Consider the following 27034-nt stretch of genomic DNA (forward strand, 5'->3'; position numbering starts at 1 on the left):
CTCTGGCCCTGGATTATGGTTAGGAAGATATCTGGGCATGTGCATGTGTCTTGGAACAGCCACTTAAAGATTGGTGAGATGGCAACATTCTGATTCCTAGGGGGCACTGCAGCATGAGGTAAAGGAGTGGGGCAAGTGAAAAGATGTTGATGATGTTTTAAAAGGTGAAATGTTTATGTGAAGAGGGGAAAGCTGCAAACTGGGATGTTTCATACAACATGAATGCACAATTTGATACACAAATCATTGGAACCCTGAGACATTTCATGCAAAACCTGAGACTGTTCCAAGTACGTTGGTGTATCTGGTCATTGTAGACAGAGATAATCCTTGAGGAGGATAACTGCTTTTATTCAAAAGTCATCTGTTACAATTTTGTTGAAAATGAATTTGTGTGGCTATAATATGAGTGTGGACTGAAGTAGTGCCTCCCCAGTCAATCTGTTTTCTCAATCCTTCACCTTAATCAAAAACCACAAGTGTTGTTCAACAGAGCCATGTTCATTATGGAGCAGTATTAACATACTTACACAAGTTTCAGCTGATTAATTCTGAATTTATAAAAATCGCTTTTTCTGAAATAAGCCTGTCAAAGAGATTTTTTAATATTTCATATGGTTTTTAAGCAGCTGTAGTCACACTCAGTATGACCTTTATGTTACCTACAGTGAGGCTGCATTGTGTTGATCTTTTAAAATCTGCCTTGGGAACAACAACGAGCTTTGAAATGTGAAATTCTTTTGTTTGCATGAAGAAATCCTTTTCCTGGTTTGTTTCCAACAGTTTGACTTCTGTGGAAAATGGATCAGTTGAGCTTAGCTGTGAACAGATATTTAAACACATTTCTGTTGAGCTTTGTGTGAAGGAAATCAATCCTGTACACAATTAGGGTGCAGCGATGAAATGGTTAAAAGTTGATCCATTTATAAATATAAGCAATATATAAAAGTAAGAACTATGTTTCCTGTTATTAAATTGCACTCTTTTATAACCTGAATGTTACAGCAACTGAAAAGAGCTGGGTCAAAATCCTGGAACTCCTCTCGAACAGCATTGTGGGTGTATCTACACTGGTTCCAGAATGCAGTTCACCATCACCTTCTCAAGGACAAGAAGGGATGAACAATATATGCTGACCTAGCCCAGACACCCATATCCCCAGAATGAATTTTTAAAAATCAAAGAAACTTAAGTTGTTGCTGATGTCGTTATCATAATTTAATAATAAGTAAATAACCGAAATCTGCATTTATTCAAAAATAGTTTCTGGTTGATAACTGTGTGAATAGTTTGTGGTAAATTGTTTTCTTCTGGCTGTACAGTACACAAACTTACATCAAATACATGTCCAGCACCATTCTGATCGAAACTCTGGTTTCCAGCATCTGCAGTCCTCACTTTTGCCTACATGTTCAGATGATCCATTGTTCCAAGTGTAAAATGCAACGGTTTCAATTGCTTCACTTAAAGTTTTCAATGGGTTAAACAACCTAGTGACAGAAAAGATTTAGCCACTCTTAAGACTAACCAAGATCAGCATATTTTGTCAGAGGAATACAGATTGGATTTAGCAAGTCAACAACATCATCTTGTAATTAAATCACGTTTTTTGATTAAGAAAGTATAATCCTTATTGACAGTGACCATTGTGCCTTAACCTTCCTGTTCTCCATGAAACTCTTCATTTTAATTAATCAAATCATCCTAAAATCAAAGGCAAGCCTTTGGCAATTGGGATTGTGTAGATAGGGAGCTCTGCAGATTTTGAAGCATTTAAAATATTAAACAGACTGGATGAAAAATTGAAAATCAGATATATTCTGGAAACATTAAAAATAAAAGCTCACCTCTTGACTATTACTTTCATGATGAATGTGTGTCATAAACAACACATAGCTGAAGTGACCCAATAAATTTAAATGGGTGCTTTTAAAGGAGCAAAGTGCAAGTTCTGCAGGCCTTTCTTCATTATGATGTCCTTCGTTATCATGTCCAGTAAAAGAAATACTGCAAACAGAAAGAATAACATTTAAACAATTATGCTAAGACAATGCAGGTTAATTAGCTACTTTTTAAAAGACAGATTAATGTTTCATGTTGGGTAAAATATTCATAAAATTGAAAGTGAGTTATCCTTTGGATGAGGTTGCCAAGTAATGGAAAACATTTTGCTTTTGACCAGTAAGAACTGTGTGGGGATGTTTATTTTTATATATTTTACATTTTGCTGACTTATTTTAACAATGAAAACCATGTTCTTTTAAGCAGATTAGTTGACATCTATTGGACAATGGGAGATGATGCATTATACACAGTTGAATTAACTTATTTATTCCAAACCAACAAAGTTGTAACTGAGTTACTGTCTGAGTCAGCTTTGTTTTCAAGAGATAGATATTGAGCAGGCAACTGAGAGAACTCCCCATTTTAGTTTCAAATACTGCCATGGGATCTTTTGCATTCACATAAGAGGGCAGATGGTTCTTCAGATTAACATCTCATCTGAAAGATAGCAGCGTTAAACGTAAGCCTGTAAATGCTACTAAGACCACCTGTTTCACACAGGTAGAGGGTTTGAATTTTATGTAGACAGTAGGGAGAATACCATTTAACCTGAAAATGTGAGTGGTGGGGTGTGACGGGATTGTTCTAATGAGTAGTGGAACCTGGGGCTGCAATTTATTGCTGACAGCCCATTAGGTGGCTGTCACCATGGCTGTACTCCCTATTAAGGACAGCAGCCCACTCCCATGAACTGTCAGCTCAATTAGAGGTTTGGCAGGTTAGCAATGCCAAAGGGACAATACTGGGTTGCAACTACAGGATTATAGCACATTGATGGCCAGGTGCCCTCAACTTCAGGCAAATTGGGTCTGAGAGCACCAAAATCAATCAGACAGGTCCCAGATAGTTGGAGGGCAGAGAGGGTTGAGTGTTGGTTTACTGAGGGCAGGTGGCACTGTTACTGTGGGCATGGCCTTTGCCACTGGGTTGGTTCCTGTGCACCAAAGCGTACTTAGAAAGGGTTTGTCCCCTGCAGCCTGTTGACAGGCTGTCAGATTTTACTGGATGGCCTCCTTACATGGTGGAGTGCTCTCCAAACACCAGCAAAATGCCAGCGCTAGCAAAATGCTATGGCATTGGGAAGATAAAAGGCATGCCATGTGCCGCCTCCCTGTGCCATTTTTACCAAGCCTCTCTTCTCTGAGCCAGTTCCCAAAGGATTGCTAAAATTCAACACAAGAGTTCACAAGCTGACAGCTAAATTTGAACTTTTATTTTTATGCAACAATATCATAAATGAGCTGATTAATTGGTGTACAGATTTGGATGAAGCTCAATAAAGTTTCAACACAATTTAATTTCTGATTACTTGTGGCATTTGCAAAACTGTAAATTTCCATTAGGAAATTGATTGTACTGGGCTGTGCTCTTTTCAAACACCAGCAGAGGAACTTGGTTAGGATGCTGGTCAGAAGAGGAGCATGGTAAGCAAGTTATAGCGTCATAGAGATGTACAATACAAAAACAGACCCTTTGGTCCAACTCATTCATGCCAACCACATATCCTAAACTAATCTCATCCCATTTGCCAGCACTTGGCCCACATTCCTCTATGCCCTCTAGTTCTGGACTAGCCCAATGAAAAGATCTTGTCAATTTACCTTATCCATGCCCCTCGTGATTTTATAAACCTCTATAAGGTCACCCTTTAGCTTCTGATGTTCCAGGGAATACAGCCTCAGCCTATTCAGACTCTCCCTATAAGAAAGATTGCCAATCACTACAATTAAAGCAACCTTCTATATCAACTTAAAATATTACTTTTTTTCTACACTTTAGACTTATTACTTCTTTCACTGTGAATTCAAAGAAGCCACGGTAAAACACCAAGAATACCAGATATAAGCTGGTTTGCTTTTGAGAGAGATCGATCCATCTTACAGAACTTTGCAATCATTCAAATGTAACTGGTGACATGGTATTGTTCATGTTTTTATGCTCCCATATCTTTTTTTTATATTGAGGAGTGACGAGTTAACCTTCCTATCATTAGGTCTAGACTTTGATCCTTTCCTGTTCTCTCTAAATGATCCTGAGCTAGTGAATTTCTAGCATTATCTGTCTTGAAATGAGTATTCCTGTGCTAGGGACTTACAAAATTATGGTGTATCTATCTTGGCTACTACTTGATATTGTGGTTTGTGGTGTGTGCTTCATTAGTGCTCAGGATCCAAGATGATCCAGGCTATTCTATAAAGAAAATATGTGGACAGTATATTACAAAAGCTTCATAGAAGGCAATTGTCATAATCAAAAATATTTTATATATGGATTGCAAGTCATGGAATTTATCCATAAAATAATCAACTATATATGTTTTTTGAATGATTTTAATGATTTAAATGAGGAAATTAAATGTAGTACTTCCAAATTTGCTGATGACACATGTCTGGGTGGCATGGTGAGCTGTGAGGAGAATGTAGAGATTTGGTCAAGTTGAGTGAGTGGGAAAATGCATGGCAGATGAAGCAAAAGGTAAAGTCATCACAGCCTGCTGAATTATAGGGTTGCTTTCTCACCAAAGACAGGTGACTGGTGGTGGGCTATCCCGATGGTCACCACACCTCAGCTGAGGGGAGAGGTTCAAAGGAGAATCATTTGTGGTAACCTCAGTCAGTTGTGAGAATTGATCCCACACTGTTACATAACTCTGCCTCACAAAACAGCATCCAATCAACTGATAATGTATAATGTGAATAAATAGGAGAGTATCCACTTTGGTTGCAAAAGCAGGTGGCAAATTATTATCTGAAAGGCAATGGATTGGGATACAGGGAGATGCAATGAGACCTTTACAGTTGCTAAAACTAAGCATACAGGTGCAGCAGTCATTGAAGAAGGCAAATGGTATGTTCGCCCTAGTAGTGAAAGAATTTGAGTACAGGAGCAGGGATGTCTTTCTGCAATTGTACAGGGCATTGCGGAAACACAGCTGGAGTAACATGTGCAGTTTTAGTCTCCTTATCCATGTAAGAATATTCTGGCTATGGTGGGATTTCCCAGACTCATTCATGTGATGGCAAGACTAATGTACACAGAGAGACTGGATCAGGTAGGATTGTAGTCATTAGAATTTAGAAGAAGTTGAGTGGGGGGATAGGGGCGGAATTTCATTATAATCTATAAAATTCTAAGAGGACTATCCTGTGTAAATGTAGGAAGGATGTTCCTGATGACCAGGGAGTCCAGACTCAGAACGAGGGGTTACAGTCTCATGACATGGAACAGGTCTTCTAGACAAATTTGTTGAGAAATTTCTTTATCAGAGAGTGGTGAACCTGTGGAATTCTCTGCCACAGAATAGGGTTGAGGCCAAAACATTGAACATGTTCAAGGAGTTGGACATACTCCTTAGAGCTAAAGGGACCAAAAGATATGGAGGAAAGAGGGTATTAAGTTGGATCATATTGAAAAGTGGAGCAGGCATGAAGAGCTGAATCACCTTCTCCTCTTATTTTCTATTCAGCACTTTTTACCACTGATGGTTCAGGGAACAATATCAATTTGCATGACAGGACACTCATCAGATTCACTGCTAATATGCCAATTTGAGTTTCAACATCTTCAGGGGGTTATCTTAACTTGATCAAAATACATCCACTCGCACAGAGTTAAAATTGGCCCTGCTGTCCAAAAGTTCCAGAACAAATTGTTGTCTCACAAACTTTTCTGTGACTCTGATCATTTAAGAGTTCCCTCAGGTCAAGGGACTGTTTTTTTTGAAATTTTATAAGACACTTTTATCCATGTTCTACTGATGACGATGATGACTTGGTACTACTGTATTTACTTTGACTTGATTCTAATTTCTAGATACCTTAGTTAATTATTTCTCTTTCCAGTACTTTTTCAATAAAATTGGTCAACTGACTAATTACGATTGGTGTGATCTTTTTTCACAGATTTTCAGCTGTGCTTCTGATGTTTCCAACTGTGGTTGAATTTTGATCTGTTGGTTCAATTTCACAAAAAGTGAGAGAAGTGGAACACTATTAATAATTTTCTAGTTGCTCACACTGCGTAAGCTGTTGTTTATCTGAAAGCTACAACAGAGAACATCTGAAACCTTATTTTACATGATGTGATTTGATGCATTATGAGTCTAAATTCTGACAAAATTCACTTCAAAACTCAGAAAACAGCTCAGATAAACTGGATGTGTTGTTATGCCATCTGTAAGGTAGATGAAAAATATTTACTTGCCACATAATGCTCATAGTCTAACTTTTTCTTACCCTGCATGTGTAGTACACATTTCTGATCCTAGCTTCCATTGTTAGGGGCCTCAGGAATATGTAGTGTAGCTACAATCCAGCTGAAATATTGTAGTGTAGGATCAAGAAGGGAAGCCAAGCTGTGCTCCCTTTTTACAACACTAACAGCCATATTCGTGTAGGAGAAGAGTTCAATTGTCCCGAAACCTTACTAAAATGTTACAAAGAGATTTGTGGGTAAGTTAAGTGGGTAGGGGATTAAGGTGATTGGTAAGTGGGTGAGGGAACAGGCTTACAGAGTGTGGGGGAGTGAAGCTGGCAGGTAGATGTGGGAGGCAGGATGACAAGTGGATGAGGTGTTATGGTGAAAAGGGCTAGGTGAGCTGGCACATAAATTAGGGTGATGGGGTATGATAGTAGTTAGATAAGGGCCCAAGGTGGCAGGTGTGGGTGGGAGAAGATGGCTAGTGGGTGAGGAGGTGGAATGGTAGGTTGGTCAAGGGGTTAACTGGCTGATTGATGGATGAGGAGTGGCTTTAGAGTTACAGAGTCATATAGCATAGAAACAGGTGCGTCAGCTCACCATGTCTGTGCCCTCCAACAAACACCAAACTACACTGATCTCATTTACCTGTACTTGGTCAATAGTCTACTATGACTTTGCATTTTAACTATTCATCCGATGCATCTTAAATGTTGTGAAAGTATCTGCCTCCACCACCCTCTCAGGCAGCATGTTACAAATCTGGACCACCCTTTGGATGAAGAAGTTATTTCTCAGATCTCCACTAAATCACTTGCGCCTCACCTTAAACTTATTCCGTCTAGTTTTAAACATTAATGCCATGGGGAACAGATTCTCACAAACTTCTCTGTCTATATCTCTCATACTTTTGCATACTTCAATAAGTCCCCCTCAACCTCCTCTGCTCCAAGGAAAACAAACCCAGTCTATCCAGCATCCCTCAAAAACTGAGACCATTCCCCCTTCTCCTCTAACATCCAGGTGAATGCTTTCTGTACTGTCCTCATGTAATCAGTAATGTCATTCCAGTAATGTGGTGACTAGAACTGTAGCATTCCATCTGTGGCCTAACCAATGTTTCATAAAATATAGGAGACACACAGTCATAGTGCATTCTACACCCTGGGAAATGAAGGCTGCCAATCTGTATGCCTTCTTCACTACCCTGTCTACCTTGCTGACAACTTTATGGATCTATGGACTTATACATCAAGGTCTTTTGGGATCTATCATTCACTGTATACGTCCTTCCCTTATTAAACTTCCCAAAATGCATCAACTCATACTTATCAGGATTAAATTCCATCTACCATGCTCTGTCCAATTTAGCAGCTGATCAATATCAGACTGAAGCCTGAGACCATCCTCCTTAGTATTAACAACACCACCAATTTTTATGTCATCTGCAAACTTACTAATTATACTTTCTACATTCACATCCAAGTCGTTAATGTAATTAACAAATGCAAAGGTTCCAGGATTGATACCTGTGGTACACTGCTGGGTCACAGGTTTCCAATTACATACACAACTCTCCCACCGATACCTATGCCTCCTACTTGTAAGTCAGTTTTGGATCTAGTTTACCAACTTCCCTTGGATTTCATGAGTTCTTCTCGTTTGAAACAGCCTTCCATTTGGAACCTCATTAAAGCTCTTACTGATTTTGTCCCCTTTTCAGAAAAACTCAATTGAATTAGTCGGATAGGATCACCCTATAACAAATCTATGCTGATTATCCATGGTCAGCCCTACCTTTTCAAGTATTGATTAATCCTGTCCTTCAGAACATTTTCAATAATTTCACTACTATTGATATCAGATTAACTAGTCTGTAATTACTTGGCCTAACCTTGATGTCCTTATTAAACAAAAGAACCATTTTAGCTATCCTCCAGTCATCTGGAACTCCACCTGTGGCCAGTGAAGTATTAAATATATCCATCGGGGCCCCAGCAATCTCCTGCCTTATCCCCCATAGCAGCCTGAGACATATTTCATCAGGGCTTGGAGATTTATGCACCTATAGCCTGCTAAAACATGTAATACCTCCTCCTTATTAATCTTAATCTGTCCTAGAACCAACCATCCAAACTGAACTCTCTGACTACAATGCCGTTCTCACCCTATCTTTGTAATTCTCTTTCTCTTAATATACTTATAAGAAGCATTGGAATTTTCCTTGATCCCATCTGCCAAGGATATTTTGAGGTCCCTTTGCCTTCCTAAATTTCTTTTTAAAATGACCTCCAACAAACTTATACTTTCAAATGGTCTCCCATTTTCTTAATGCGCTTTATGTAACTTATGCTTCCTTCTTTTTCTCTTGATATCCCTTGACATCCCTGATGTTCCCTGGACCTGCTGCCCTTGCCCTTCACTCTTCACAGAACACACTGGCCCTGAATTCTCACTATACTACTTTTAAAAGACTTCCACTTTCCAAATATAAACTGACCTGCAAGTCATTGTTCCCAATCTATGTGTGCCAGATGCTGTCTACTGATTGAAATTGGCCTTCCCCCAGTTTAAACACATAACTTCTGCACTATCCTTACCCCTTTCCATAAAGGCATGGAAACATACAGATTTATGGTCACTATCCCCAAAATACTCACCCATTGAAACTTAAACTATCTTACTGACTTCATTCCTCAGGATTAGGTCTAGCACTGCCCCTGTCTAGTAGGACTATCCACGTGCTAGCACAGAACAGCTCTCCCGGATGCACTTTCAAAATTCCAACCTGTCTTATCCTTTCATACTAAGGTGATCCCAGTTATGTAAGGAAAGTTGAATTCCCCTATAACTATAACCTTGTTTCTCTCATATCTTTCTGTGATTTGTTTACATATCCGCTCCTCTATCTCACTCTGATTGTTGGGAGGCCTCTAGTATAATCCCAACAAGATAATTGCCCCTTTTTATTCATAAACTCTGCTGAGATATCCTTGTTTGACTCTTTCCACAATGTCCTCCCTCATTACTGCAGTGATGGTTTCCTTTCTCAATAACGCAATACTCCCAACTCTCTTACTCCCCCTTCCCTACCTTATAGTGCCAGAAACTTCTATACCCTAGAACGTTGAGGTATTAGTCCTGTCCCACATTCAACCATGTCTCAGTGATTACAACAATATCATGTTCCCACAAAATGATCAATGCTCTAGGTTCATCTGCCTTACCAGTCAAGGCATTAAAATCGGTACAATTTAGCTTTCCAGTCCTCCCATGTACCTTATCCTGTTCACATCTCCTCTGTCTACTTTTCTACATTCCTTGTATATCTGATTCAACCTTGCTCCTGACATATCTATTCTGTGCCCCATCCCCCTTTCAAATTAGTTTGAAACCTCCCTAACATCACAAGCAACCTTCCTAACAAGGATATTATATCCATTCTGGTTGAATTGCAGCTTGTGCACGTCCCACCTACCCCAGAAGCTGTCTCAATGATCCAAAAATCTAAAGCCCTCTTCCTATTGGGCCAGAGCAAATAATCCCTCCTCCTACCATTCCTTTAGCCACACATTCATCTGACCTGTCTTCCTATTCCTATACTCAGCTATGCTTGGCACTGGAAGTAATGCGGAGATTACAACCTTAGTTGTCTTCCTGTTTAATCTATTATCACGCTCTCTAACCTCATGTTGCAAGACTTCATCTCTTTTTTCCCTATGTTCTTTGAACCAACATATACTAACAACAATGACTCCTGGCTGTTCACCAACCCCCTTCAAGAATGTACAGCAACAACTCTGCAACATCCCCAATCCTGAGACACCAGAGAGACAACCATTCCAGCGTCTCTTATCATACCATGTTCCTCATACAACTGAGTTCCCTATCACTAAAGTTCTCCCAGTCTTTTTCCTGCTCTGCTCTGCACCACAGCCAGCCATAGTGCCACAAACTTGGCTGATGCTGCTTTCCCCGAGGGGCCATTCCCCCCACTCCAACCAGTATCCAGCACATTTTAAGAGGGGTTATTTGAGAAGGGGACTTTTTGGGTGAGGTGTGTGTTGGGGGCAGCCACAGGAGATTCCAACACTGCCCACACTTACTAGTCTTCCTGATGGTCATCCAATGCTTTCATGCCGGTGAAGTCCTTATTTGCACTGTGAGCACTTACTTGTGATTTAGTGCTGGTGTCAGGGTGTGGCGAGAGTTGGTTGAGGTTAGGTTTGGGGGATTGTTGGGGCATGGACAGGATTCAGTGGTGTGTCAGAAGTGGTCAGTTTTATAGTTCCCCCAGAATTAGGGCAGCATTAATCCCTCAAATCAGTTTCTTGGGTAACTGTCCAGGTAAGTGAATCAGAATCCTTGGAATTCTCTGACTCTAACTCACTGATGAGAAGTTTTATTCGAGGGTTCCAGATGCTAGGTAATTGCCCATCAGAAGTTTAAACTTCCTGAGGGTAGTCCATTTTTTAGGATACATTACTGCAGTGATTATTTGCTCTGACCCAATTTATTGCTGACATAAATCATACACTGGACAATACTCCCTCTGGTTGTCTTACTGTTTCATTACCTTGAACCTTAGTCTTCAAATCTCCTTAAATCCCTTTGCCTCCACCCTTCTTTCTACCTTATTTTCAAGGAATATATTAACTTTTTTTTTGTTTCTCTCTAATCCTTGCATTCAGCTTCACTCAGTGTCCAATGCCATTAAGTCTGTGTGTGAAGCACCCTGGTATTTTGTTTCATGTTAAAGGACGTTATAGCAACAGTAGTTATTGCATCTTAAGGTACTTTTTCAACTTTAATCTTTTTCCTTTGACGTACTTCTTAAAATTAATGGCATAGAAAGACAACACACAAAATTAGGTGGCATTGTAGACAGTATAGATGATAGAATAAATTTACAAAGAAGATACTGATAGGCTAAGTAAATGGGCAAAACTGTAGCAGATGGAGTTCAATGTAAGCAAGTGTGAGGTAATCCATTTTGGATCAAAAAAGGATAGATCAGGACACTTTCTAGATGGTATGGAGTTAAATGTACCTACTAGAGATGGCGCAAAACTTGACCTACTCTTGGGAAATAAGGCAGGGCAGGTGACTGAGGTGTCAGTGGGGGAGCACTTTGGGGCCAGCGACCATAATTCTATTCGTTTTAAAATAGTGATGGATAAGGATAGACCAGATCTAAAAGTTGAAGCTCTAGATTGGAGAAAGGCTAATTTTGATGGTATTAGGCAAGAACTTTCGAAAGCTGATTGGAGGCAGATGTTGGCAGGTAAAGGGATGGCTGGAAAATGGGAAACCTTCAGAAATGAGATAACAAGAATCCAGAGAAAGCATATTCCCGTCAGGGTGAAAGGGAAGGCTGATAGGTATAGGGAATGCTGGATGACTAAAGAAATTGAGGGTTTGGTTAAGAAAAAGAAGGAAGCATATGTCAGGTATTGACAGGATAGATCGAGTGAATGCTTAGAAGAGTATAAAGGAAGTAGGAGTATAATTAAGAGGGAAATCAGGAGGGCAAAACGGGGACATGAGATAGCTTTGGCAAACAGAATTAAGGAGAATCCAAAGGGTTTTTACAAATATATTAAGGACAAAAGGATAACTAGGGAGAGAATAGGGCCCCTCAAAGATCAGCAAGGTGGCCTTTGTGTGGAGCCACAGAAAATGGGGGAGATACTAAATAAATATTTTGCATCAGTATTTACTGTGGAAAAGGATATGGAAGATATAGACTGTAGGGAAATAGATGGTGACATCTTGCAAAATGTCCAGATCACAGAGGAGGAAGTGCTGGATGTCTTGAAACGGTTAAAGGTGGATAAATCCTCAGGACCTGATCAGGAACTCTGTGGGAAGCTAGAGAAGTGATTTCTGGGCCTCTTGCTAAGATATTTGTATCATTGATAGTCACAGGTGAGGTGCCGGAAGACTGGAGGTTGGCAAACGTGGTGCCACTGTTTAAGAAGGGCGGTAAAGACAAGCCAGGGAACTATGACGGTGAGCCTGATCTCGGTGGTGGGCAAGTTGTTGGAGGGAATCCTGAGGGACAGGATGTACATGCATTTGGAAAGGCAAGGACTGATTCGGGATAGTCAACATGGCTTTGTACGTGGGAAATCATGTCTCACAAACTTGATTGAGTTTTTTGAAGAAGTAACAAAGAAGATTGATGAGGGCAGAGCAGTAGATGTGATCTATATGGACTTCAGTAAGGCGTTCGACAAGGTTCCCCATGGGAGACTGATTAGCAAGGTTAGATCTCATGGAATACAGGGAGAACTAGCCATTTGGATACAGAACTGACTCAAAGGTAGAAGACAGAGGGTGGTAGTGGAGGGTTGTTTTTCAGACTGGAGGCCTGTGACCAGTGGAATGCCACAAGGATCAGTGCGGGGTCCTCTACTTTTTGTCATTTATATAAATCATTTGAATGCGAGCATAAGAGATACAGTTAGTAAGTTTGCAGATGACACCAAAATTGGAGGTGTAGTGGGCAGCGAAGAGGGTTACCTCAGATTACAACAGGATCTGGACCAGGTGGGCCAATGGGCTGAGAAGTGGCAGATGGAGTTTAATTCAGATAAATGTGAGATGCTGCATTTTGGGAAAGCAAATCTTAGCTGGACTTATATGTTTAATGGTAAGGTCCTCGGGAGTGTTGCTGAACAAAGAGACCTTGGAATGCAGGTTCATAGCTCCTTGAAAGTGGAGTCACAGGTAGATAGGATAGTGAAGGCGGCGTTTGGTATGCTTTCCTTTATTGGTCAGAGTGTTGAGTACAGGAGTTGGGAGGTCATGTTGCAGCTGTACAGGACATTGGTTGGAATATTGCGTGCAATTCTGGTCTCCTTCATATCGGAAAGGTGTTCTGAAACTTGAAAGCATTCAGAAAGGATTTACAAGGACGTTGCCAGGGTTGGAGGATTTGAGCTATAGGGAGAGGCTGAACAGGCTGGGGCTTTTTTCCCTGGAGTGTCGGAGGCTGAGGGGTGACCTTATAGAGGTTTACAATATTATGAGTGGCTTGGATAGGATAAATAGACAAAGTCTTTTCTTTGGGGTCGGATGTCCAGAACGAGAGGGCATAGGCTTAGGGTGAGAGGGGAAAGATATGAAAGAGACCTAAGGGGCAACATTTTCACGCAGAGGGTGGTTCGTGTTTGGAATGAGCTGCCAGAGGATGTGGTGGAGGCTGGTACAATTGCAACATTTAAAAAGGTATTTGGATGGGTATATGAATAGGAAGGGTTTGGAGGGATATGGGCCGGGTGCTGGCAAGTGGGACGAGATTGGGTTGGGATATCTGGTCGGCATGGAGAGGTTGGTCCGAATGGTCTGTTTCCATGCTGTACATCTCTATGACTCTAAATGATATGCAAAGAAATGTGGGGTTTCAGATATTTAAATGTCACAAACAAAAATACTAGCATTTATATCTAGAGGACTGGTGTTTAAGAATACAGAAGTTATGCTATAGGTACTCAAAACTCTGGTTAGACTCTCATTTTGAGTACTGTGAACAGATTGAGGCACCACAACTTAGAAAGATATACAGGTCTTGGAGGGAATACATGCAGGTTTACAAGAATGATACCTGAACTTCAGAGATTAGGTTTGTGAACAGATTATTTAAATTAGCCCTGTTTTCTTGAGAATTTAGGTTAGAGGGTGATCCAATCAAAGTCTTCAACATATTAACAGGAAAAGACAAGATAGATAAATGATTACCACTGTTTGGGGATTTGAGCATCTCAGGGCATAGTTTAAGAATTAGGGCCAGACCATTCAGGAGAGACGTCAGGAAGTACTTCTATGCACAAAGAGTGGTAAAGGTATGTATCTCTCTTTCACAAGAGGCAGTGGATGCTGAATCAGTTGTTAAATTTAAATCTGACAAAAGCAGGTATATGAAGTTAGGGCACCGATATGAAATGATCTCATTGATTGGCAGAGCAGGCTCGAGGGGTTGACTGGCCTACTCCTGTTACTAGAATATTCACCTTTGTGCAATTTTTAAAATATATCATAAAGGAAAGGTTGCCATTCAGGTCCATTATGGCACTCGGGGGAAAAAAAATGAAGCTTGCCCCTTTTGTCTCCGTTGTGTTCATTTTATGTTAGCTGTCAATCTCTTCCTTTCTCACTATTTTCTTCATCTCTTCCTTTCGGAACGTTTCGAATTCAGCCCAGTCCTGGACTGTAGTATCAACCTGTCGTTTCTCATACGCCCCCTTTTCCTCCTTTCCTTTTTATTGCTATTCTATGCTTTTCATTCTCTTCCTTTTAACCAACGCCTCTGGAAGCGCCTTATTACGTTGTTCCATTTTCAAAGGAATTTTGTAAAAAGCAGGTGTCAAAAGCTTTGTCAAACATCTGTGATTTAGATACAAGCAACTTTTAAAAGCCATGTGCATTGGCAGTGAAAAATTTTTTTTTTAAAAAGATTGTAGGAAAGTTAGCAACGCATCCACTCGTCAGTTATAAGTCACCAGGGTAGTTAATGATCCACTCTGAAACATATTTCATTTTTAAACTTCCTTCTCTGTCAGAAAGTGAAAGTTATTTTAACACTTTGCACCATTAGACTGTAACTCTTTTTGTTGTATTTTGTGCCCGAGTATCGAACGGACCTCTAACTTCTGACTTTGTTTTTAGAAAAAGGGCTGCGTATCCAATAACAACCACGACACTCCTTATCTACTCGCACTTGAACCTCTGCAAATACCGAGTGGGATCTTTCAGACCAGCCTCTGGCCCCACGGCTCTCTACATCACTGGCGCCACACAGGTTTCACCTTCACCCTCGCCGTCCCCCACTCGCCCCTCTTTGAAGGAGCAACCGAGATTTTTTCGCGCCAATACAAAATTGGATAGAGGGTGAAAAGAAGACCCCATGGAGAACGGCCTGGAAGAAAACGTCTACGAAGCCCCCGACATGGAGCTCGAGTTGACTTACGACCCTTCCCTGCAGGTGGACGACGGGGTGCAGTACGATGAGGTGGCCCGCTCCCCCTCGTCCTGTTCCGCTGCCTCGAGCTCGGAGAGTGAGGGCAATCTCAGCGATCAGCGGTGCGAGCCCTCCGGCGACAGCGAGCCTCCCGACGGCAGCGTTTACCAAGAGGTCTTCGACACTCCGGTGGAGCTGGAAGAGGTGCAGAGCGACAGCCAGAGCTCCGGGACTTACGGCAGACACCTGAACGGCAGCAGCCCGGGCCAGAGCAGTGACAATGGCCAGCCTTTCGAGATTTCTCTGTATGTGAAGGTAAGGGACCTGCAGCTCTGGTAAACATGCACAACCCCCTACCTACCCCCTCAATAAACTCTCAACTCCCAGACAAATAGAAGCGTTCGTTTTGAAAAAAGCTTTTCCTCTTCGCAACAATTCCTAGGTGAGTAAAGTCACCGGAATTCCAGATCGTTTCTCGGAACGCTCACGGGAAACGTAAAAGCTCCTAAATATTCCGATATTTTTTTACTTTCAAAAAATTATTTTATACATACGAGCACGGAACAATTCAGTACAAACTTTGCAGAAAGTGCATGGAATTTCGACATTCTGAGGTTCAATCCAATTGCAGCAATTCAATTTTTATACGAGTTTTTTTTGTATGAAGCGTACAGTCGACATGTTTTGTGTTTTATTTATTCAGGCGTTGCTTAATCCAGGATTTAATTGTCGCCAGGAACGTATTTCGGTGGAGGTGAATGCAGGGTGGAAAGTGGAAGAGAAATTGATAAACTTTTCTCATTTTGGAGGAGAGGGGAGCAGCACTGATGATATCATTGATATACTGGAAAAAGAGTTGTGGGTGGGAGCTGGAATAGGACTGGAACAAGGAATGTATTTCATATGCCAGAAAGAGATAGGTGGTGCTGGATGGGGAGGTTCAGCCCTTTTTTTCCAACAAGGACTGGGGAGCCCTGAGACCGTCCTGATGTGAGATGAATGTGTAAAACGATTGTAGGCCCATTGTAAAGAGGAGGCGGCTGGAGCCTGCGAACTGGAAATTCTGAAACTTACGTAAAGCATCATAGACATTATGGATGTAAATGATAAGAAATCGGACAAGGGGAAAAAAGATCAAGCCAAGCTAGGAAGAGATGAGTTCAGTTGCACAGGAGCAGTCCTGGGCAGTCCTGTTTGTGGATTTTGGAAAGGAAGTTGAAGCGAGCTGTGCAAGGTTGGGAGACTGAGCTTGGATGCAGTGGTGGAGGGGAGATCACAGCATGAAATGAGGTTAGTGACTGTTGTGGATGCAGTGGCGTGGTGTTCCATGGTGGGGTCATGGTCAAGGGGGAGTTAGGAGGAGGTATCTGAGAGTTGGTGCTCAGCCTCCACAATATTGAGGACAACAACAGCACTACCCTTGTCAGCAGAGAGAAGAATAGTTGGGTGGACAAAGACTGAATAAAGGTCAGCCTGGGAGAATTAATAGCTGCCACTTGGAACCATAAGTGGCTGATAATGGGTAGTTTGTGGTAGCAACCCATGTGATGACATGGCCTGGTGTGTGGAGATTGGGGTAAGGATGTAGGAGAAGATGATCAGACCTTAAAATTATTGAACTCAATATTGAATCCAGAAAGTTGCAGGCTTCCCATGCGAAAAAATGATGTGTTGTTCTTCTAGGTTGTGCAGAGCTTGGCTGGAGCAGTGGAGCAAGCTCGCGACAGGTATTGGCCAGGGTGCATGGTGGTCTGTTATTTAAACCCAAAATGTTCCCCTATACTTTCATGATTTAGAGAGTTAATTCATTTCTGGCCCCAAACCAATGTGTGCCACAGACCTCAGGGAATTCTGTTCAGTGTTCCTGCTGTTCAATGATGTATGAGATTTATTGGAGCTCTTCCATCCGCATTTGCTAGACGACCTTCCAACTCTCCTTCAGCACCTTACATTGGTGGACACCGTAGTGCAAGCATGATCTTTGCTGTTTTCTTGCTCAATTCTTGCAAAATTTGACATTTGGTATCTGAGCTCTTTGCTACATGTCCACATGCTAACAGGTTTATCTGTTTATCTGAAAGCTATTTCCAGGCTCCAGCTACAACTCCCCATCACACAGACAAACCAACCAAAAATAAATTTCCTGCAATTTGCCTCACAGCAATGAGACATCCCTGGGATATCTCCAATATAAATTCAAACAAACCACGTCCAATTCCTTCTGGTCTGTATTATTCAGTCATTGCCATTGCTCTTCAAGTTCCCTGAATGTTACTCATTTCAGAGACCTCCAATAGTTTTCCCATGGTATTTGGTTTTGAACTTCTTTACAAAAATAAATTTATTTTACTGCAATTTTAAGGAAACAACCCAAAGTGCACCTGCCAAAACAAATTGTAATTTGCTGAGACTTATTTTTAACTGCTTAACTTATTTTAAAGATTTGATTTTTCATGTGAATGTAACTTTACACCTGAAGGTAGATTCTACTGAAATGTTGTCACTTCTCTCTACACATGTTGAGTCTGACATATTCAGTGTTTCCAGCATTTTCTGTTTTTTTTTGTTTTGAATTTCCAGCATCTGCCATATTTTGCTTGAACTCACTAAATGGTTCCAGGACTATGATTTAGGTGAATTTGCGTTCCACTTATGAAAATGCTTTCTATTCATTAACCAGCTGACTGAGGCTGCTAAGAATTAACTTAAAATATGCTTTTTATTTTGAAGAGCATTTTGCCTTCTGCCTGAGTCTCAACAGTACATTTCCCATGTTTACTGGAACATGGCTTTCATCCTTTTCTTCTAAACCATATAATACTTTTCCTGGCCAGTCGCTAGAGTCATAGAGGCTGTACACCTTCGGTCCAAGTTGTCCTTACCGACCAGATATCCTAAATTAATCTAGTCCCATTTTCCCACATTTGGCCCATATCCCTCTAAACCCTTCTTATTCATATACTCATCCAGATGCCGTTTAAATATTGTAATTATACCGGTCTCCAACACTTCGTCTGGCAGCATATTCCATACATGCGCGACAGTCTGTGTGAAAAGGTTGCCCATTAGGTCACTTTTAAATCTTTCCCCTCTCACTTAAATCTATGCCCTCTAGCTTTGGACTCCCCTACCCTGGCGAAAAAGACCTTGGCTCTTTACCCTATCCATGCCCCTCATGATTTTATGAACATCTATAAGGCCACCCCTCAACCTCTGATGCTGCAGAGAAAATAGCCTATTCTGCTTCTCCATAAAGCTCAAACCCTCCAACTCCAGCAACATCCTTGTAAGTCTTTTCTGAACCCTTTCAAGTTAAACAATATCTTTCCTCAAGCAGGGAGACCAGGATTGAACACATTATTCCAAAAGTGGCCTAACCAGTAATTGAGCAACTGGCAGGTGTTATGGACTAGGTCAGACCCCCTCAGACCATTTCAAGAAGGTAGCCCAGACCCTAACTTGTCTGGCTATTTTGAGTAGGGTAAATGGATATTCCATGAGTGATGCAGCTGGTCTAAAACACCTCAGTTTGTTTTAAACAAAATAGAATTTATTTATGGAGTACCGAATTAAACACAAACAAAAGTAAATAGGTTACAAAATAACTTAACCTATCCCGACTTAATGTTGCTGTTTCAAATTCCTGCAACAATCCCCATAAACGCCACTTGTTAAAAAAGTTAAAATCAAACACAGGGTCTTACAGGAGAGAGAGATGGCAGAGAGATTCAGCATGGAACACCTTCATCCATGTAGCTGTTTCTTTTGGATTCTCAGCTAACAACGACCAGCAGCTTTAAACAGCCAGACTGCTAAAACCAAAACAAACCAGAGAAAAGCTGAGATGGGAGAACTGGCCACTCCCCTTTCATTGCACAAGTTTTTTTAAAACTTCAAAGCTTTTTCAAATAGATAAATGCAGACAAATGGAACCCCTGTCTTTACGACCACTCTGGGAGAAAAAAAACAAGGAAAACCGAACCTTGTCCAAGGAACAGCATCATCGCAAAAGTTGGAGTCACTCTTATGGACTAAGCAGAGATGTTCAGCAAAATGGTCACCAGTCTGCATTTGGGACTTGCCGATTATAGAGTCATAGAGATGTACAGCATGGAAATGGACCCTTCGGTCCAAACGTCCACGCTGACCAGATATCCCGACCCAATCTAGTCCCACCTGCCAGCACCCGGCCCATATCCCTCCAAACCCTTCCTATTCATATACCCATCCAAATGCCTCTTAAATGTTGCAATTGTACCAGCCTCCACCACATCCTCTGGCAGCCCATTCCATACACGTACCACCCTCTGCGTGTAAAAATTGCCCCTTAGGTCTCTTTTATATCTTTCCCCTCTCACCCTAAACCTATGCCCTCTAGTTCTGGACTCCCTGACCCCAGGGAAAAGACTTTGTCTATTTATCCTATCCATGCCCCTCATAATTTTGTAAACCTCTATAAGGTTACCCCTCAGCCTCCGACACTCCAGGGAAAACAGCCCTGTTCTGCCCCTCCCTGTAGCTGAGATCCTCCAACCCTGGCAACATCCTTGTAAATCTTTTCTGAACCCTTTCAAGTTTCACAACATCTTTCCGATAGGAAGGAGACCAGAATTGCATGCAATATTCCAAAAGTGGCCTAACCAATGTCCTGTACAGCTGCAACATGACCTTCCAACTCCTGTACTCAATACTCTGACCAATAAAGGAAAGCATACCAAATGCCGCCTTCACTATCCTATCTACCTGCGATTCCATTTTCACGGAGATATGAACCTGCACTCCAAGGTCTCTTTGTTCAGCAACACTCCCTAGGACCTTACCATTAAGTGTATAAGTCCTGCTAAGATTTGCTTTCCCAAAATACAGCACCTCGCATTTATCTGAATTAAACTCCATCTGCCACTTCTCACCCATCTGGTCCAGATCCTGTTGTAATCTGAGGTAACCTTCTTCACTGTCCACTACACCTCCAATTTTGGTGTCATCTGCAAACTTACTAACTGTACCTCTTATGCTCGCATCCAAATCATTTTTGTAAATGACAAGAGGTCGAGAGCCCAGCACTGATACTTGTGGCATTCCACTGGTCACAGGCCTCCAGTCTGAAAAACAACCCTCCACCACCACCCTCTGTCTTCTATCTTTGAACCAGTTCTATATCCAAATGACTAGTTCTCCCTGTATTCCATGAGATCTAACCTTGCTAATCAGTCTCCCATGGGGAACCTTGTCGAACGCCTTACTGAAGTCCATATAGATCACATCTACTGCTCTGCCCTCATCAATCTGCCAACTGCCAGTCTTCTGGCACCTCACCTGTGACTATCGATGATACCAATATCTCAGCAAGAGGCCCAGCAATCACTTCTCTAGCTTCCCACAGAGTTCTCGGGTACACCTGATCAGGTCCTGGGGATTTATCCACTTTTAACCATTTCCAGCACTTCCTCCTCTGTAATCTGGACATTTTGCAAGATGTCACCATCTATTTCCCTACAGTCTATATCTTCCATATCCTTTTCCACAGTAAATACTGATGCGAAATATTCATTTAGTATCTCCCCCATTTTCTGTGGCTCTACACAAAGGCCGCCTTGCTGATCTTTGAGGGGCCCTATTCTCTCCCTAGTTATCCTTTTGTCCTTAATATATTTGTAAAAAACCTTTGGATTCTCCTTAATTCTATTTGCCAAAGCTATCTCATGTCCCCTTTTTGCCCTCCTGATTTCCCTCTTAAGTATACTCCTACTTCCTTTATACTGTTCTAAGGATTCACTCGATCTATCCTGTCTATATCTGACATATGCTTCCTTCTTCTTCTTAACCAATGGAGGAAACCACATTGTGAGCAATGAATACAGTCGACTAGTTTGAAAGAAGTACAAGTAAAATGCTGCTTCATCTGAAGATATGTTTGGAGCCTTGGTAGTGAGCAAAGTAAAGATAAAAGGGTCAATGTTAGACCTTCTGGAATTGCATGAGAAGGTTGAAGGGTGTTGAGAAAGTGTTAGGAGTAATCTTGAAGTAGACCATGGTGTTGCAGAGGGAGCGGTCCTTGTGGAATGCTGACAGTGATGGTGAGGGGAAGTTGTGTGTGATGATATCTTGCTGGAGATGGTGGATTTTTGACATCCGTTTTAACATTAGTTTGTTGTGTTTACACTCGTCCATGTGAGCTGAGAGTTCTGTTGTACAAAGCCCAGATAAACTAATACTGTTGCATACTTAAAAGGGATTTTCTTTCAGCAGTTTTATAATATAGTACATCCAATGTTTGTTAGCCTGATGTTTGCATAAGTTAATGCAAATACCTAAATGTTGTAGAAGCATAGAAATTGGTGCAGGAGTAGGCTATTCGAGCCTGCACCACCATGCAATATGATCATGCAATTTCGGTATCTCACTCCCACTTTCTCACTATTCCCCTTGATGCCTTTATCCGTAAGGGCCACATCCAGCTCCCTCTTGAATATATCTAATGAACTGGCCCCAACAGCTTTCTGTGGTAGAGAATTCCACAGGTTCACTGTACATAGAACTAGATGATAATACAGCCAAAGTTATATTATGGCAAAAAAATTTGCAAGCTTCTGTTCTCTCTGATTTTTATTCCTCTTCCACTCTACAGAACAACACCTCCATTCTATAAAACATTTGTACATGCAGGAAGATGTCTTTAAGTCCTTTCTGAATGTTAAGCAGCATAAGAAACAGAAAAGGTTGTGTGAAACCTGTGGGTTAGGTAAATAAAAATATATTCCAAAAGCTCAGGTCTCCTGTACTGAGTGCTGGGATTACTTTGCATCATTGAAAATGCTTTATATTTTTGAATATAAACTTTTGCTAATATTTTACATGTTTGTTTGACAGAAACTATGAACTTTGCTTGGCATTTACATTATTAGTGATATTTTTATGTCTATTTATTTGTTTGGAAAGTTGATTAGTCTCCCACTGCTTTTTTTCAGATGATTTAGATGGTAAAGTCATCAAGAACTGGCACTCAATGTGGAAAATTATCCCAAGGTATTGAATTATAAAGAAAAGGGACCTAAGAAGAGGTTAGGAAAAGTGGTCAAAACTTAGTAAAGTGGTTAGAGTTTTAGAGGAGAGGGAGGTAAAGAAATAGAAGGGGACTGGTGTAGCAAGCAGAATAGCATACAATCGCTGTTATTTATGTAAATGAACGTGCGGTGGAGGGCAGTAAGATAAAGAACATTTGGACTGATTGGTTGCAATGGTAATGAAGCAATGAAATAAGTACCTCAGTGGCTTAAGAACAACAGGCAGGTGATGTTGGAGAGGATAGTTTACAGTAATTTGGAACAGTAGGAGCTGAAATTCATCCTACCAACATGGAGATTTTGAATAACCTGGTTTTGCTTCTGTTCAGCCAAATTGACTTTGGTGGGAATCAGAGTTTCAGCTAGGTAGCTAACAACAATAGATTCAGTCATCTCAATGTTAGAGAAAAGTGTTACTTATTCAAGACTGAGTAATGAAGATAAAAATTAAAAATAAAGAACTTTCGGAAATCTGAAACAGAAATACCTGGAGAACCTCAGTAGCTTAAGCAGAATCTGTAGAGAGAAGATCAGTTATTATTTTGAGTCCAGTGAACTTTCATCAGATGAGTTTCTGCAACACTTTCTCTTTTTTGTTTCTGGCTAATGAAAAAGCAGTCTGCAAGTAAGGCAGAGCTGGGAGGTTACATGTTAGCATGCATGTGGGTGCTTTACTAGGTGTTTGAATATGGTGTGGCCAAGGCGAAGCAGGCAGATGAGGATGCCTTTAAGGGAATTCCATGATGGTAGAGGGGAAAAAGAATGCGAGGGATGCCCTGATTAGGATCAAATAATTAACAATGGAATAAATCAAGAGATGTCCCATGGAGTTGAAGAAAGGGATAGATGTGTTAGCGGAACATGTGTAATTGAAGGCTACAGAGATGTAGAGGATTAATACTGAACCATTATTATAGTTGGAGAACTTTGTGTTCTGAGTCTGTTGAAGTTAATTAAAAAGGGAGGGGTAGATGAAGTGAGCACATTATTGTGAATGAATATATCTTTGTGTGATAAAGATTTGAGATGAGATCATAGTTAGTGAAGATAGTGGTTGAGGATGATCTTTTTCAGGAGGGGCGTTAGAGCACTGAATTTGGACAGATTTTGTAGAAGTGCGAAGTAGAATTAGCATCTCTATTAACATTCGATTCAAGTTAGCATAATCAGCATCTTGCCCAAGATGCTGATTATAAATTTCCAACAATACCGTTTTATAGCTGCATTGTATTTCTTGGAGGCAAACATATTGAAAGTGGGAATACTTGTTTTCCCAGATCTCTTTCACCCTGCGGTTTGTGTGTTTTCTTAACAGCTCTATCAATGAAATCAGTGTAATTTTGAAAAAACAATTGTAGATCACCACCTGCCTGGATTCTGGATTATGATTCACTATTGTTAATATGTTGAAAATAATGAGGGGGAAGTGCACTTTTTGCCCAAGGATGGGAACCTGCAATAGAAGTGCAATTTAATTTAAAAATACCCCTTTAATGTCATGCATAAAACTGTGTCACATAAGGAGATGGTGGCATCATAGTAATCTTACTCGACTAGTAACTTAGGCTAATATTCTTGTGACAGGGTTTCAGATCCCACCATGGCAGAAGCTGAAATTTGAATTCAATAAAATCTGGAATTAAAAGCTAGTTTAGATATTAAGCATTGTTCATTATTATCTGGTTCACTAATGCCCTTTTGGGAAGGAAGTCTGCAATTCTTGCCTGGTCTGTCTGATGTGTAACTCCAGGCTCAGAGCATTGTGGTAAAAACAATGACTGCAGATGCTGAAAATCAAATACTGGATTAGTGGTGCTGGAAGAGCACAGCAGTTCAGGCAGCATCCAGCGAGCAGCGAAATCAACGTTTCGGGCAAAAGCCCTTCATCAGGAAATCAGAGCATTGTGGTTGAGTCTCAACTGCCCTCTGAAGTGGCCTAGCAACCACTCTGATGTATCAAACCATGATAAAATTGAAAGACACTCATGGATCACAGAGTATGATCTAGGCACTGGAACTGTCTATGGTAAACTCAACCCTGTCAGTCCTGCAAACGGCACATGACTGATATCTGAGGCTTGTGCAAAAGTTGGAAAAACTGTCCTGCCTGACAGTCATAAGTCAAGCTTGAAGAACCATAACTGACAGACAATGTTGCAGACACTATTATCACCATCCCAGGGTAAGTCCTGATCTACTGGGGAGACATTGGTATACAATTGACAAGGAGCTGCCCCGAGAGTCCTTAACATTGACGCTGGATATCATGAAAACTCATGGCATCAGGTCAGTATGAGCAAAGAACCTTCCTGTAGATACTACCTATCGCTGTCTTACACACCCTCCTTACACTCTTTTTTTTTAAGTAGATTAGATTACTTACAGTGTGGAAACAGGCCCTTCGGCCCAACAAGTCCACACCGCCCCGCCGAAGCGCAACCCACCCATACCCCTACATCTACCCCTTACCTAACACTACGGGCAATTTAACATGGCCAATCCACCCTAACCTGCACATCTTTGAACTGTGGGAGGAAACCGGAGCACCCGGAGGAAACCCACGCAGACACGGGGAGAACGTGCAAACTCCACACAGTCAGTCGCCTGAGGCAGGAATCGAACCCGGGTCTCTGGCGCTGTGAGGCAGTCGTGCTAAGCACTGTGCCACCATGCCGCCCCTCTGTAAAACTCTGTAAAAACACAGCTGATGAATTTGAATTTTTCCATGTTGAAGATCACTCGAAAGGAGCACTGAAGGGCACAAGGGCACAGAATATAGGGGGACTTAGTGAGAGTGACACAGTGGCTCCATGGGGGTGGCACCGTGGCTCAATGGTTAGCACTGCTACCTCACAGCACCAGGTTCGAATCCAGCATCAGGCGACAGTCTGCGTGGAGTTTGCACATTACCCCTATGTCTGCATGGGTTCACTCCGGGTGCTCTGGTTTCCTTGCACCATCCTAAGATGTGCAGGTTAGATGAATTGGCCGTGCCAAACTGCCCATAGGATACATGGATGCATTAGTCAGAGGACATGGAGAGTAATTGGGTAGGGGAATGAGTCTGGGGGGGGTTACTCTTCGGAGGGTTGGTGTGGATTTGTTGGGCCAAGTGGCCCATTTCCACACTGTAGGAATTCTATGAAATGTGGGACTTCAGTATTCATTGCAATGGGTGGCTCAGCAGCACTGTTGCTAACAGCTGGCCAGATTTTATCGGGTACAGTTGCTAGACAGGGTCTGCAGTAGGTGTTGAGGGAAAAACTTACCTGAACCTATCATCCCTAAACTACCATTTGTTGATAAATCAGTCCATGATTATATTGGTAAGAGTAATTACTGCATGGTCATTGTGAAGGTCAACATCTGTGTTTATATTGAGAATCCCTTGCATTATGTTGTGTAGCATAATGAGTGGCAGTAACACTGTACTAAATGTGGTAGACTTTGAGTAGTTCGAGCTGATCAAAAATGAAAATCGATGAAGCTTTTGGCCCATCAGCAGTAGCAGAATTGTATTTAACTGCAATTGGTAATCTCATGAGCTGGCATTTCCCCACTGTACCATTAACATCAAGCCAGGAGATCAACCCTTGTTGAATAAAGAGTGTGGTTGGGCATGCCAGGAACAGCAGCATGCATAGTTAAAATAATATGTCTTACTGAAGCAACAACACAAGGCTTACTTGCAAGCCAGACAACAGAAGCAGCATTCAATAGACTGGGCTAGGTGATGCCAACCAACAGATCAGAGTTATATACCAAAGAAAGAGAAGGCACCAAAATATCCCCATCCTCCACATTCTGGGAGAGGTAAGTAGAGGGAAGTGGGGAGGTAGCATATCTCTGCAAAAGATGAAGTTAAAGTGTTTGCATTCATCTTCAGTTAGAAATACCAAGTAGATGATCTATCTCACCTCCTTCTGGAGTCCACTTCCTCACAGATGCTAGTCTTCAACCAGTTCAATTCAGTCCACATAATATCAAAAAATGGTTGAAGGCACTGGATACTGTAAAAACTATGGCCCCGACAGTGTTCCAGTTAGAGTGTTGATAATGTGCTCTGGTGTTAGCACTGAGGGGGTAGCATGCTATAAATCTAGCCCTGCTATTATGTAAGTTGAACCAAATGTTAAAGTTGTTTCTTTAAGGTACGCACAATACCCCAATTTACCTGACTTTCAGACTATGGCTAATAGAAAGCACAGACAGGTTTCTGTACTAAATCAGAATTATTATTTATTCTTTTGACTTTAGTTACAAATAAACATGTCAATCATTGGCATACAACACTACTATCTGAAACTCCAATCCGCCTTACACCCATACATGCAAATAAGTCGGGAAGATAGATAGTGAGTTTTGAGAAGATTTGTAGCTCAGGTTGGGGTTCTGGATGTAATTTTGCTCACTGAGCTGGAATGGTTTGTTTGAAACGTCTGAAAACAAACCTTCCAGCTCAGCGAGCAAACTTACATTCAGGAAAGGTGGATTATTAATGGAGGTAGGAAAAAAAAATGGAAAGTCAGTTCAGTTGTATTTTCTTCCTGATTTTGATTTTGAGATAATCATTCTTTCACTAGCCAGGTCCCTGGTGTTCTGATGTCTTTCTTCCCCAAGCTTCTACTAGTTTGTAGGGAGCATAGAGTGACTGATTCACTTGAAAAATAATTTATCAATTCACCAGTCTCAGCTCACGGCAAATGCTATGGGAAAGGTAACTTTTTTTTTCAAGTTTTAAACCATG

The 27034-nt window shown here is 41.3% G+C and overlaps 1 protein-coding gene and 1 long non-coding RNA gene across 2 annotated transcripts in view; one reads left to right on the forward strand and one right to left on the reverse strand.

The window, feature by feature from the left end:
• Positions 1–1193: 1193 nt before the first annotated feature.
• On the reverse strand, positions 1194–15356 carry LOC140463283 (uncharacterized). Its single transcript, XR_011954652.1, has 3 exons — positions 15233–15356; positions 1848–2007; positions 1194–1490 (listed from the first exon to the last, which is right to left on the reverse strand). It is a non-coding gene; the product is annotated as an uncharacterized lncRNA (long non-coding RNA).
• Positions 14897–27034, forward strand: part of LOC140463269 (chloride intracellular channel protein 5-like) — a 122028-nt gene continuing 109890 nt past the window's right edge. The window contains exon 1 of the mRNA XM_072557029.1: positions 14897–15538. Within this exon, the coding sequence (XP_072413130.1) occupies positions 15170–15538 (369 nt within the window). The 5' untranslated portion in view covers positions 14897–15169. The remainder of the gene's footprint in view (positions 15539–27034) is intronic.

Source organism: Chiloscyllium punctatum, chromosome 3 (assembly GCF_047496795.1).
Source record: "Chiloscyllium punctatum isolate Juve2018m chromosome 3, sChiPun1.3, whole genome shotgun sequence".
NCBI lineage: Eukaryota > Metazoa > Chordata > Chondrichthyes > Orectolobiformes > Hemiscylliidae > Chiloscyllium > Chiloscyllium punctatum.